The 15,255-nt window shown below is 42.3% G+C and overlaps 1 protein-coding gene across 2 annotated transcripts in view; it reads right to left on the bottom strand.

Moving 5' to 3' along the window:
• Nucleotides 1–15,255, bottom strand: part of LOC141076136 (inactive dipeptidyl peptidase 10-like) — a 491,503-nt gene that overhangs the window by 80,401 nt on the left and 395,847 nt on the right. For both annotated transcript variants that reach the window (XR_012227421.1, XM_073563456.1), the window contains exons 11-12: nt 13,920–14,043; nt 9,937–9,975 (exon numbers count right to left, since the gene is read on the bottom strand). Coding sequence is in view for 1 of the 2 variants with exons in the window: in XM_073563456.1 (XP_073419557.1) it covers nt 9,937–9,975; nt 13,920–14,043 (163 nt within the window). In the remaining variant the exon portion in view is untranslated. The remainder of the gene's footprint in view (nt 1–9,936; nt 9,976–13,919; nt 14,044–15,255) is intronic.

The raw sequence follows: 15,255 nt of genomic DNA, 5'->3' as shown, positions 1-15,255 counted from the left end.
GTTTTCCTTAATGAAGATACCTTGAACTTACGTCTTGTCTTGTCTTGTTTCCTGCATGTCCCAGGTCGTCAGACACTCACATTGTGTCTTCCTTGAGCCGGCCGTCTGGTCCCAGCAGTTGTGGTGGCTCACCCCCTTGGTCTTGCTCCTGACACTCCCTGTATAGGGGGTGGTTCCTCACAAGGTCAGCTCGCCCTCGGTGGGTGGGTGCCATGACCCAGAGGGTCCACTCTAGAGAAAAGTCGACTCAGCTGATGTTGACTCGTCACACTAGATAGGTCCACCATGATCTACTCCACCGTTATCTTGATAGTACTAAGCCATCAGGTTGCCTTATTTCTTCTATTCTTCTGACCAAGATATCCTTCTCCAGTGATTGCTCTTTTCATATGATGTGTCCAAAGTAGGAAAGTCAATGCTTGATGATCCTTGTTGAGTGACCTGTCTGGCTTGATTTGTTCCAAAATTGATTTGCTTGTTCTTTTTGTCATCCATAGTATTAATAACATCCTTATCCAGTACCACATTTTGAAGGAGTCAGTTCTTATTCTGCCATGGCTCTTTATCGTCCACGTTTTGCATCCGTATGTTACTACTGTTGTGCAGCGGTATCCACACTGTGCAGTGATGAGGCAGTGATCCAGCAAAGTTCAAAGCAAAGACTCTTTAATGTTCAACTTACAGAAATACACAGCACACGGTATCCTCCTGATCGCAGCTGGGAAACAAGACAGTCCACCTCCGAGATCGGTTGCCATGGGCAACTGCACTGCCCTGTATGTATGCTGAGGGGTGCCAGGGCTTTTGGCTCCTCTTGGCCCTGTGTTGTCTCACACAGGTGGAGCTCTGCAGAGCCTTCTGCTCTGCACGCTTGCAAGACCAAACTGACACACCCAACCCTCTGCTGCAGGAGTTTTTATAAGCAACCTGTGGCTGTAGGCCACATGGAAAACCCAGCCGGGAAGGAAACGGACCGCCCTATTACCAACCTGTAGTCAGTTTAAAAAATAAAAGCTCAGAGCAGGTTTTCTTAAATGTGCTTTGGATAAATAGATTGCCCAAGACTAACATTTACTTTTATTTTGCATTGCAATCACAGCTATGCCTGTGACTGCAATGCACTCAATGGCCTCAATACACCTCTGCTGGCATCCTGGGGGTACACATAGCGACCCTTGCATATGACACCGGTCACTGCCTGACACTACAGAAAAGACCAAACAATGTACGAGCTGTGGCTTCATCGCCAGTGAAATGTTCCTCGATTTGAAGACCTTGTCCAGTGACTTGATTTGCCCATAGTTACTCTATTCATTTCCGGTGTCGTTGCTACATCTTGCGTTATTGATCAGCGTAGATTGAAGTCCTTTACAACTTCCAGTTCATTGCCGTCCATCTTAAATTTGACCCAGTCGTATTTGGCAGTAGTCATTATCTTTGTCTTTGTGTTGAGTAGCAGTGTCCTGTTCGATCTTTCCATCTTGACACTCCATAATAAGTCCTTCATTCCATCTACACTTGTTGCTCTCAATGTTGTGTCATCTGCGTATTTAAAGTTGTTGATGATTCATCCAGCAACTTTGATTCCTTCTCGGCATGTCCAGGGTTCCTGAAAATAGCTTCCACATATAAAATAAAAGAGAAATGGTTGGTGACAGGATGCAGCCTTGTCTGAGGACTTGCTCTACTTTGAACCATGCCATGTCGCCGCGTTCCATTCAGACTGTTGCTTCTTTGCTGATGTAAAGGTTCATGATGAGGCTGATCAGATGGTTTGGCATACCCATATACTTCATGGTATTCCAAAGTTTATGGTGATAAACACAGTCGAAGGCTGTGCTGTAGTCAACTAAGCAAAAATAGATCTCCTTGTTGTATTCTTTGGCCTTGTTCATTATCCATCTAATGTTAGCAATCACATCTCTTGTTCATCTGCCTTTTCTGAATCAAGCTTGTTCCTCTGGCAGCTCTTTGTCAAAGTAAAGCTGTAACCATCTTTGTAGGATCTTCAGTAGTATTTTGTAGGCATGACGTAAGAGCACAATAGTTCGATAGTTTCCACAATCAGTAGCATCTCCCTTCTTCGGAATAAAAATAAAGGTGAATCTTGTCCAGTCCTTGGGCCATTTGCCACTTGTCCATATTTGTTGACACGGGTGTGTCATGATATCAACTTCTGATTCAGAAGTCTTTATTAACTCTATAGGAATATTGTCACATCCAGGCACTTTGATGTTTGACAGTAGTTTTATCGCAGCAACGACTTCGTCTTTCATGATGTTAGTTGCAGTATCACTTCCAATCTCAGTTACTTCCCATGTCACAGAGTCGTTTTTGTAGACATGCCTTTGTGTACTCTTTCCATCTTTCCTTGATTTGTTCTGGGTCAGATAGTTTGTTCCCTTTGGCATCTTTCAACATGCCCACTGTTGGTTGAAACTTTCGTCGTATCTCTTTGATATTTAGGTATGTCTTCCTGGTTTTGCTCCTCAGATGTTCTCTTTTTATGTCTGTACATATCTTTTGAGAATAAAGTTCTTTGTCTGCTTGAGTGGTTCTCTTGTAGTTTGTGTACTACTTGTTACCTTTTGCAATTTCTTTTTCTTCTATGATCTTTAGGGTGTCTTATTTATTGTCTTACTGGCTTCATTAGTAATAATCTTTATATTTGTCCATAATTCCTCAGACTTTCTTTCACCCATATCCAGTAATTTAAATCGGTTATCCAAACCTTTGCAAAAAACGTGAGGTATGTTGGGCAAATCACAGATGGATATGGCCTGTTGTCTAGTCCATTTGAACAGGTTGATTCTAATCTTTGCTGTCTGAAGTTCATGATCAGTTCCACAGTCAGCTCCTGGCCTTGTTTTCACAGTAATGATAGACAACCTCCATCTTTAGCGAACATATATGTAGTCTATCTGATTCTTTTAGGCTCCAAATGCAATAGCTTTTGGTCTTTTGGTCTGTGTTTTGACTCTTTATCAGTGTCTTAAGTAATGAAATATCCCATATAATTATTTTGTAGGCTTACAATGCTATAAAAGTGACTTTTTGAAGCCACAATCCTGCTGTAATTAATTAATTAACTATTAAGCATCTCAGAAACTAGAGCCAATCTGGCAAAACCAACGTCATATTCTTAAACAGCACCATAAACTTAATACAAAACTGTTCAGACGTCGTTGGCACCAAAATCAGTGTATATCAGTGTAATCAGTGACCTGTACAAGCACAGTAGGCAGGTGGAGGGGTCAGGTTGAGAAGAAGACCCAACCCCCACAAGCCCACCCTGATACACAGAAGACATTATCAGAAGAAAAGTTAAAAAAAAATTTAAAAAAGAACTACTGATCGGATTCCTTCAACAAAGTATCAATTTAATTAGTAAAATAGCGCCATTATGGCCATACCTTTACCTCATAGTGATAAATATTGCTGACAGGTTCTCTTCAATTCACTAATTACGAGTAAGCTGAGTCCTCTTCTGTCCATTTCAACTTTGATGTCGAGTTTGCCTTGGTTCATAGTTCATACATTCCAAGTTCCAAACTTTAAGATGTCTCTGAAGCTTTTGATCTTTCCTTTTGACCGTGTGATATCAGCTCCAAGATGTCCTTGCGGCTTTGCTTCTGGCACATCATGAGCATTGATCACATTCAGGTCAACCATCAGCTCATCCCCAGTAGCTTGTTGAGTGCCTTCCGACCTGGGGTTACATCTTCCAGAACTATATCAAATTCCATTAGTTGAACTCTCCATCAAATTTTCTTGGCATAATAAGGAAGTAGATTGCCAGACCTTTCTTCCATGCAGTAATGTGGCACCCATGAAGGAGCCACACTGAATTAGAATTCTAATATACTTTAATTAAAATGATCCTATTCTTCCCTAGCTACACATCTTTTTGATGACGCTTCGTTTGAGAATACTGTGGCGCCCCTGAGGGTTCAGTCGCCACAGAGGTACTGCACCTCCTCCTGAGATGTAGTATCCCACTCCTCAGGTAAGATGGGAACACTTGACCAGACTCCAGCACCTGCACCCAGCACGGAAACCATAGAACAGCAGAGCACCCTCTATGGCCCCTGTTTGGTTCATGAAGGGTGCTGGGAGGTGGGTGGAGCTTAGATTGCACTAAGAGGGGAAAGCTGACAGGAAGTTAGGTCAGATCCCCAGAGAGGGATGGAGTGAAATGACATATATGCAGCAGCCTCCTGTGAGCTGGAGCTGCAGGCAAGGAAAGAGAAAGAGAAAGATCAGTTCTTCAGAGGAAATATAGAAGAAGACAGAACATGAGGAGAGCTGGGGACTAGGGCTAGAGCAGACTCCTTCCCTAAGTTTAATGCGCCAAAGGCCGGGCGCCAGTATCCGAGGCTGTGTGGAATACTAATGGTTCTACAGCAGAAACCGGAGGAATAGAAGTTGTGATCACTTTATTCCCACCTAAGACTCAACGACACAGTAACAACGTGTGTGAGCCAGGACATGACTGTATGGAGTCCCTGAAGTAGGCTATAGCTGCGTGTCCTGCGAGTGGAGTTCTTAGTAACAGCAAGAAAGAGGAACTTGAGTGTAATTCATAACTACAAGTACGTCAGATTAGCGCTAGTAAGGAGACGATCAGAAAAGGCACACGAGAAAGGGAGTGCTGGAAGGGTGTTGGCTGAGCCCCTGACCTGGATGACACAGCACTGAAGCGGGCACCTGTCTATGCCAGGAACATGAGTAAAGCATTGGAACTGCATTCAACCTACTCAGCAGGGGCGTATCTAGTGGGGGCAGCCGGGGCAGTTGCCCCAGGCACAGCCGGCAGGGGGCGCAGTCCGGGCCGCCTAATGCAGCGGTCCGCAGTGTCCTCCCTGGCGGCTGCGTTCTGCCGCCCCCCCTGGCCTGAGAGTCGGCGGTTCTCTGTGTCAGCTGTCAAGCTGACAGCTGGCGCAGAGAAGGTGCGCGTGCCGGCTCCCAGTGAACAATTGTACTGGCGTCTGTATAGACGCCAGTACAATAGCAGCTCTGACCGCCGGGCCAGAGCGATGTCAGCAGCGTGACATGTCATGTGATCACGCTGCTGACGTCACTCCCCGGCGCCCAGAGTGAACGCTCAGCGCTAGTGGTAAGTGTGCTCCAATGTGGAGCTGAAGAAACCACCGAAGATGGGGGGTGTAAATGTGTGGCGATGGGGGTTAATGAGTGGGGATGGGATTAATGCGTGGGGGGGTTAATGAGTGGAGAAGAGGTTAATAGGGGCAATGGGGATTAATGTGTGGGGGGTTAAAGAGTGGGGATGGGGTTAATGTGTGGGGGTTAATGAGTGGGGATGGGGGTTAATGTGTGGGGGGGTTAATAAGTAGGGATGGGGGTTACTGTATGGGGAGTAAAGAGTGGGGATGGGGTTAATGTGTGGGGGGTTAATGAGTGGGGATGGGGTTAATGTGTGGGGGGGTTAATGAGTGGGGATGGGGGTTAATGTGTGGGGGGTTAATGAGTGGGGATGGGGGTTAATGTGGGGATGGGGGTTATTGAGTGGGGATGGAATTAATTTGTGGGGGTTAATGAGTGGGGATGGAATTAATGAGTGGGGATGGGGATTATTGTTTGGGGGGGTTAATGAGTAGGGATGGGGTTAATATGTGGGGGATTTGGGAGTGGGGATGGGGGTTATTTAATGTGTGGGGGATTTGGAGTGGGGGGTACATAATGTGTGTGAGGGATTTGGAGTGTGGATGGGGGTATTTAATGTGTCTGAGGGATTTGGAGTGTGGATGGGGGGTTATTTAATGTGTGTGAGGGATTTGGAGTGGGGATGGGGGGATTTAATGTGTGTGGGGAGATTTGAGGACACAGAGTATGTATGAGGAAACAGTATGGGGGTTGGGTGCAGACAGTATGGGGAGCGAACGGGTTAATGTATGTGGACACATTATGGGGAGTCAGGGGTATGTGTGAGCAGGCCGTATAGAGAGTGAGGGGGTAAATTTATGAGGAGACAGTATTGTGAACAGAGGGATGATAGAGGAGACAGTATGAGGAAGGAGGGGAATAGTGTGAGGTGACAGTATATTGCAGATATTTGTATTTAGGGGCATTATAATGACACTTCTATCTTTAAGGGGATCGTGTGGAGATTTTCTGCAGAAGACCGGAGAAGATGGAAGTCTGCAGAGACGGCTGTGGATGAGAAAACTCATCATGGGGTTTGGACAAGAAGAAGAAAAGGAGAACGACTCCAGAGACGTCATCTCTAAGGTACCTGGATGTAAATGTTATTTGTGCTACTGACTAATTCTCATGTTTTTATTTGTTAGGAACATTAAAGGGGTTGTCCAGGTTTGTACAGAGTCTGCAGTCATTCTATTTGACTGCAGACTTCTGAATTCTCACAGTGCTCATTGAACGCTGTCAGGATTCTCTCGTGCCGGTAATTTACATACATGCGGTCACATGCAGACTAGACATGTGTGGCCTCACTCAATGAAAATGAACGGAGCGAGGCCGGGCACGTCTAGTCGGAATGTGGCCAGAAGTATATAAATCACATACTTGTGCTGACATGACTGTACATCGGCAAGGGAGAATCCTAAAAGTGTGCAGTGCATTCGTTGTGAGAATTCAGAAGCTGTAATGTCAGGATTCAGCTCTGCAGGTTCCAGTAGTCATCACACGGACACTTCACTCATATGCAATTTTCATACTTGACAACGAGCTTCTCTTCCTGCTTTCAGTTTTTAATGAACGTTGAGAGCATTAGGGAGAGCAGCTGGTGGGTACATGGCTAAGTGTGCAAGTCGCATATGTACTTGGTGTGGGGGGGGGCGCCGAACCAAATTCTTGCCCCGGGTGCCAGGAAGCCTAGATATGCCTCTGCTACTCAGCACTGCTACATCTCTGTGCCTAACACTACACCATCTACCTCAACATCTACTACTGCTGCCCTGGAACTACAGCTCTGCCTGTGGAGAGCTATTACACCTCTGCTGCACCACACCATCTGTCCAAGAGGATCTGCATTGCAGCGCTGGCCCCCTTTTGACCAGATACCACAGGTGGCGTTACAAACTTATCTACACCTATAAACTTTATTCCACCTATTTTACATGGACACCCAGGGCCACGGACCGGCCACCGGTGACACATCCCCTTTGAGACACCGGCCCGGTACCGAGTGAGTGAAACCCCACTTGTCCTGGGGGTGATCCAATACCAGTGCATGCTGGGATGTTCAAACAAAGCGTCATCAGGGGGCAGAGGCTGTGGTGACTGCCTGAAATAGTGCATCATCAGTGACTCTCATTTCAGGGGATAGGTTAGTCCTTGCACGGTGTGCACTGTGCGATGTGAACAAAGTCAGTGTGCTCTCATGCCGTCTCATATCAGACATAACAAACCAGCACTAGGGTGCAGTAAGGCCGGGTTCACATTAGCGTTTGAATCCGCAGCATGGTGCTGTGGATTTCTTTCCTTAAGCTCCGCCTACTTCCGCATGTGTCCTGCGTACCTATCTTTAACATTGTGTACGTAGGGACATGTGTTGTATGCGGATGCGTCCGCGTGCAGCATTTTGAAGTGCCCTCCAAACGCAACATGTTGTATTTTCTTGCGTTCGGCGGAGACATGCGGAAGCCGGCAAAGTGTTAAGGAAAGAAGTCCGCAGCACCAGGTTGTGAAACGGCCGTTGTCCTGACACAGTATCCACTGAGAACTCTTCTGCCTCTGCAATTTTAAGATGTCCTAATAAAGAATTGAATTTTAAGAGAAGGTGAGTGCCATCTATATTCTTCTCATATTTGTTTATTGCAAGCCTTAGTGTGTGTTGACAAACTAACTGGCGTGCAGAGACCAGTGAGTGATGTCACTTGCCGGGGCGACGCTCGTTTCTGCAAGCCGTTATTCTTTTTACAACACACTAATTGCGCTCTCTGGTACTGACTCGTTACTAATGAACTGAGCCAGCAAGAGAGCGCACTGTCATTGTGCACATTGTGCAGGGACTAAAAAAGCCCCGTAAATGAACGTCATTTATGATGCTTAGTTTCAGATAGAGGGCAGGGGCTGCAACAGCGACTGCAGCCTCTACTCCCTGATGACGCTTTGAGTATCCCAGCATGTACTGGGATTGTCGAACAAAGCGTCATCGAAAAGGATGTTGTAAAAAAAAAAGAAAAGCAATTAGTTAGGGAAGCATGGGGAATTTTTAATTCAAGTGTATTAGAAAATAGTTTAGATTACAGAATTAAATAGATAGATATTTAGGATGAAAATTAAGTTGTATTTCGTCCCACCCCTTTGACTTATTCTGCAGCCAAACCCCCCCCCAAAAAAAGAAAAAAATTAGCTTATACCTTACAACAAGTAAATCAGTAATTGGTAATACTACAAGTAAATAACATAAGGTACTTAGTTAACGTTATTTTGCTGAAAAAATAAAAGCATAAAAGCTATCCCACCAATATCAAGGTGTATGGAAAACAAGAGAAAGAAAGACCCCTAAAAATGTACTTTTATTAGTAAGCTTAAAAAGGACTCAACAACGAACCCCCGCAGATATCAAAATACATATAGGTATGGATATATTTAGCAGATCAAAAATAGTCATATCAAATAAGCGACACCGTTTCCTTTTAATAAGGAGGATACCTTAAAGGTTAAATGACTATTCCTAAGTGCTATACAAATCTACAGTTCGTGAATAAAGTGCAAAAATAGAGCAAAAGATAAACCGCTTAGGTTATTAAGTAAACATATGGATACACTGTTTGGATGCAGATAAAGGACTCTGGATAGCTAAGATAGCTAACAGTCTTCAATGGATAAGTCAAGGCAATATGCAATGAATATCGAGGGTGGGTCCTATATTCACCCTAATAAGCCCTGTTGCCTCTCCCTGCCTGACCGTGGCGGTTGGCACCCTACTATGAAACGGTATGGCGCCCCAGCTCAATGATGGCACCCCTAGTTACCCTAATAAAGCCCTAGAACGAGATAGCTACATGGAAAAATACCCTGTTTCACAGATACTAAAAGGATGTTCTACTGTTATTATGCAGCCAGTAATGTGCATGGAAAAAAATAGCCTGAAAAATCCAAACGGTGCAAAAATTTTAGTGAAACCAAATTGCTAAATTTATTTTTAGCCCCAAATACATGCAAATAAATAAATAAAAAATGTAAGGTATCCATACTCTTTAGGTCTCAATAATTTAAAGCTTTTTCTGACTCCTTAAAATCAACTTAACATGTGTCTACCTCTTTTCTCATAGACTGTAAGCCTGCGAGCAGGGCCCTCATTCCTCTTGGTATCTGTTATAATCTATGTGATTATTGTTATGCTGTAATGTCTATTGTCTGTACAAGTCCCCTCTGAAATGTAAAGTGCTGCGGAATATGTCGGCGCTATAGAAATAAAATTTATTATTATTATTATTATTGTTATTAGCATGGCTATAATTAGGAAAGACCTGATATGCTTACTTTTTAAATTCTATACTGCTTGCTGTTGCACAATACTAGATGTCACATTGTTTGACACCATGTGAGCCAATTTAATAGTGATGTGTGACAACAATACATTTGGTGTGGTCCTCACTCCTTATGATTATATTAGTTAATGTATAATTATGTATTTCATTATAATTAGCACTTTACTTTATGAATAAACAAGGGCAAATACCAGAATATCTGTGGGAAGTGTGCTATAAATTATCCACATTTCTGCCAAAGATATTGGCAATGCATTTGGGCATCTGAAATGTAAAAGCTTTTAATGTAACATAGGGGGTTAACAAAAAGGATAACAAAAGAAAATTAAATAACATTCATATATAACTAGACAATGTTGCAAAATTAAAGATAAAAGAAATAATGATTAAAAAAATTTCATGCATGAAAACCAAATAAATGCAAAACTGCAGTATGAGATCATTGAGTTTTGTTTACCTGACTGCCGATCCACACATCTGAGGACGTTCTGTGTTTCTAAACATACAATAAGTAATGGCATTATTATCTATAACAAGTGCCGATTGGGGGAGTGAGTGTGATGGCAGCTGCCCAATGACAATATATGGAGATACTTGTGCTTTTTCTTAAGAGCTATCAGATCTGAATTAGACAAGGCTGCATTGTCCTCTTGTGTTAGAGATGGGAACGGAGATGATCTGGAGATGGCCATGCTGATGTCGGTGATCACTGGTGATAATGAAAATAATTTGTCATCGTTATTATTTCATATGTGCGCAATATCACATGGAATAATGAGCATGACATTAGTTAAGCACTAAATCAATTTTTCCCTTGTGCTCTACTGAAATACAGGCACAGACAACGCTATAAAAATAAAATGAACAAGTGGACGACAAGTTTCATGTACTTGTTACTTTTGTCGCACAAGCCTGTTCTTTGTACACTCCTCGATATTGAAATTACAACACTGAGAAGGAAAGGCCATAATATTATGCAACTTAGGCCTGTTTCACACTTCAGTTGCAAACCATCAAAGTGTGAAATAACGGATCCGCTTCCGCTGTGCCACAAACAGATGCACCGGATCAGTTTTCTGGATGGATCCTCTGCAGCCGCTAAGTGCATGAAATTTAAAGAGAGATAGAGATAGAGAATGCATGAAAGGAAAAATCTTCCGGGCATGCGCAGTTTAAAATAGCGGTTCCGCCGCGGGAAAAAAACTTTCCTTTGTCCGTCTACTCCAGCCAGCGCACACTAAAATTCAAACGGATCCGTCAAAAAATGGATGCAATGGACGACCATCAGTCAAAATCCGCTGCTAATGCAAGTCTATGGGGAAAAAAAAAAAAACGGATCCACCAAAAAAATCACGGCTCCGCTTTTTTTTATAAAAACGGCGGATTTTGACTGACGTCAAACAGCTGAAGTGTGAAAGAGGCCTTAATGAACTAGCAGGTTTTGCTAAGATCTGCAAATAATCAAATTTTCAAGCATCAGGCTCCAATCTGCGGCATTTTGGAGGGACACAAAAAAAAAGAAGGAAAGCAAATATTTTTTAGCAACACGAAATCCAAAATATCAGATCAAGTCTTGTGGGATGATTGGGCAATGCCTTCTTTTCTTGAGGTCCTAGTTATTGCTATTTGTCATAAAAGGGGTAAAATCACTACACTTAAAGGGGTTTTCCCACAAACAAAGTACATTTAATCAAATAGACCTTGGAGTAAAAAGAAGATCAACAATTGGATGTGGTATAAAAAAAATATTCCTGTGCTGAGATAATCTTATAAAATGTGCCCCTGCTGTGTGCTGTGTAATGGCTGTGTCTGACCATACAGGAACATGGTCTGTTCATGCCACATCTTCTGGGCAGGGGAGGAAGCAAAAGAGAATACAGACAAGACCGCAGGGTATCTGAATGGTCAGACACAGCCATTAAACAATACACAGCAGAGGCACATTTACAAGATTATTTCAGCACAGGAACATTTTTTTAAACACATCCAAATGTGAAAATTATTATTATTCCAAGATCTATTAATTAAAATGTACGGTACTATGTCAGCAAACCCCTTCAAGGTGCGTTTATACGGAAGGATTGCCATGAAATGAGCATTTTTAGGAACACTCAGACTATATTCTTTAAAAGGGGTTTTTTCCATGAACAAATTGCATTTTAATTAATAGATCTTGCAATAAAGATAAGTTCCACAACTGGATATGTAAAAAAAATGTTCCTGTGCTGAGATAATCTTCTATATGTTGCTGCATTCCTGAGTAATTAGCATTTTTAATTCATATTGAGGTATTCATGCAAATAATGAGTTACATGTTCTGTGTATGACAGAGCACATAAGGAGCCACTACTTTACCATGTTTTTCATCCACCTAGCACCATTCTTTATAGCTTAATTGAAAGCTCACAGTCTGTGTGATGTCAGGAATCAGGCAAGGAATTCAGAAAATGAGCTGTAGAGGTTGGTGCTGGGTGGGGACATAAGCTCAGAAGGCAAAGGATCAGGAAGTACTCAGTCACTCCCAGAGCACTTAAGGCATTATTTACATATGAATACAAATGCTAATTACTCTGGAATGCAGCAGATAGAAAATAAAGGTGTTGATGTAGTTAAATTTAAAAGATCTGCATGTCCATATATGCAGTTAGATGGGTTAATCCTACTGACATATTACCATTAAATCAGGTGCCAAATCCAAAATGTAACCAACCCTTTACATGGTCCGATAATCAGCTAAATGAAGCATTTGTAAGAGAAATTAATCTCATTAATTAAACATTAAAGTAAACATTCTGGAAATCACTTAATGAAAGAGCAAGCAAGATGCTCGTTTGTTAGTTGAATGGAATCTTCATGTAGGCATTAAAATCTTTGTTCTTGGCAGCACATCATCCATCAAAAGCCGATAATGTGCTATTGATAAAGATGATTATATGGGCATTGAATGATTGAATTAACAATATTTCTGTGCTCATAGCAGTCTGGTAAGCAGGCCAGTAAACAACCATCCACCGGCTTGTATATAGCTGACTAGCTGAAGAGTCCGGCGTTGCCCGGGCATAGTAGCTAACTGTGGTTAGTTGTAAGCCCCCATCCCCTTGCAGTGTGAGCACCCCCTCTCCTTGCAGTGTGAAACCCCCTGTGTATTGTCCGTGACTAGGGCTGGCTCCGCCCTCGGAGCTCCCACCACCCCCTCAATGGCCCCTCGTGTGGTGATTACCTGCGCTCCGGCTCCCGCACTGTATTGTGAGCACCCTTCCCTTGCAGTGTGAGACCCCTTCTGTTTTGAGAGACCCCTACGCACCTCACTCTTCTCTATACACAGCCTCATACTGCAGCAGCATCTCAATTCTCTCATTTTCCCATCACGCCTCTCATTTTCCCCCTCACATCTCTCATTTTCCCCTCACTCCTTTCATTTTCCAATCACGCCTCTAGGTGAAGAGCATTCAAGTATTGTCACAGTTTGTGAAGATATAATCAGTTATACTTGCAAATAAAGATGTGGTTGCACAAATAGTCCACTTGATATCAACAGAGAGCTAGAGATGGCTTGATACATGCACACACACATACATACACTCAACTTTATATATATAGATATAGATCAGCGATCAAGCAATTTAGTACTTGGGCTTATAATATCATATATTACTGATCATCTAACGAACTAACAAAATGTGAAGGTCCATATATTACCATTGCCAGTATCCCATCTTTCCATGTAAAGATGGGATGTGTTGCAAACAGTATGCAAACTGCACAAGGACCAAACAATTGTATTGACATTGGTTAAACAATTTCTGCAAAGGTCACTAATATAGGACAGGTCATCACTATTTGATGTGTATGGGTGCAAGAGAAGTAGAAAAATGCTCCTAAAACTCTGTTTTTCCTAACATTTTTGTGTATAGGACGCAATCAATGTAAATACTGCAATGTACTGAAAAGTTTATAATGAGGGTTTTCTATTCAGACTGCTGATCTAAGAATGCACAGGCATAAATAATATTAATTCAGCACATTCCATTATTCTTAGAAAAGGCTTTAAGCAGAGTTCCTCAAGAGGGATGAAATAGTGTAACAGTCTACTACTACTACTCATTCGTAAGAAAACTTGACTACATTTCAAACATGAGAAGCGGCGTTTTAGGGAGCCTTGCATGCTTCATATGTAATTATGCTTTTATTGCTTTTTCTGTTATTTTCCTCTTTTACATTACGAGCTTTAATAATCTACATTACAGTATTTTCAATTTGTAAGAATAACTAAGCTTGAAATATTTTTTTTCCACTGGAAATGTGGCATCTGACACTTTGTTAACCAGTTAAAATAATGAAAAAAATAATTATGATACACAAGTTTGCTATTTTTTTGACAGAGATGTATTATATTCCACCGTGCCTAAGTACTATCAGAAATAAAGCCCCAGTACTCACCTCCACACAGGCACCTGTAGTTGTATCACAAATTGTCAGAAGAGACAGGTTTTGTGGGCGGTTTAGCCATTGCAAGGCAAGTTGAGTGTTAGTTACCCACATTACAAGGGTAATGTAGTAGTCCCTAGAAGGAAAAGACAGAATCAATAAGAACCAAAAGTAAGCCCAAGTAAAATTTACAGGTGGTTTCCAAATTTAAAATGATGCTATCATAGCTCAGGGTCATGTCTCCACCTGGACCTGCTCCTGTGACATCAGCTTCTCTAATCAGGCACCACAGTTTTCATTCTGTGGGCAGTATTGGTGATGGAGGAGATGTCATGATGACCAGAAGCTGTATGTGGCTCAGGCTCTGTCCAGCCACAGATATTAATGTGTCTGGGACTTGTAATGCTGACCAGTCTCACTATATGGGTGTGTGTTTTCTCCAGCAGGAATAATCAAAGGGACAGCACCACACCCTACTTAAACTCCCAGTAGTATGCCAGTTATACTTCTACTTGCTTTGCTTCACTCCTGTTATCCAGACTGCTTGATTCTTGTTTCTGACCATGGCCTGTGTTTAGACTATCCTTCTGCCTTATGATTTTGTTCCTGTACGTAACCTTCTGATATTGACGCAATTTTCTGATCATCCTGTGTCAGCTTGATATATGGGCCCAACCTAAGGGCCACTGTATAAGTCCAGCTCACTGTACAGGGGGTTAAAGAATGAAGTCCATTGAACTCCATGGGATGTGCTAGCCTGTCCGATGAATCCCTATTAAGAGCTGCTAGCCTTCCACTGACAGTGCTGCCTTACACACAGAAGTTTTTATTATTTTTTATTATCTTGTACAGCGTTGTTAGTTTTATGCTGCCAGGGTTAGAATTAAGTGGATAAGGCTACAGTTGCATTTATTAATTAATTTCCTCTCTCATAGACTTTGTCTCTATCTTGAGCGGTCTGCTTGTCCCTCTATTACAACTTCTAAAGTAGTGCTGTAATTGAGCCAAGACAGCTAAAGAAAATGCTGCTGTTCTGTAGCTCAGCGGCTTAGCAGCTGCCCAGCATGTGAGACTTGATCGTCGCAGAGAAAAATCAGAGAGTGAGAGCCAGGGAGAAGTGGAAATCAGACACATATCAGGGAGAATTAGATAACAAGAGACTATTAGATGTCACATAAAGACTAGATAAACTTGGGTAGTATGGTCAATTGGCTGCTGTTAATAATAAATTTGGAGCACAGTGACTGCGCGGCACATTTAACCACACTGTGCATGTTTAGAGGATTCCATAATTTTGAAAATCACCAGGATTACAATCACATTGAATACATTATACACTATTCATTGT

The sequence above is a fragment of the Dendrobates tinctorius genome, unplaced genomic scaffold, assembly GCF_039654945.1.
Source record: "Dendrobates tinctorius isolate UK_male_01 unplaced genomic scaffold, ASM3965494v1 ptg000388l, whole genome shotgun sequence".
Taxonomy (NCBI): Eukaryota; Metazoa; Chordata; class Amphibia; order Anura; family Dendrobatidae; genus Dendrobates; species Dendrobates tinctorius.
This window is presented reverse-complemented; position numbering and strand designations above follow the sequence as displayed.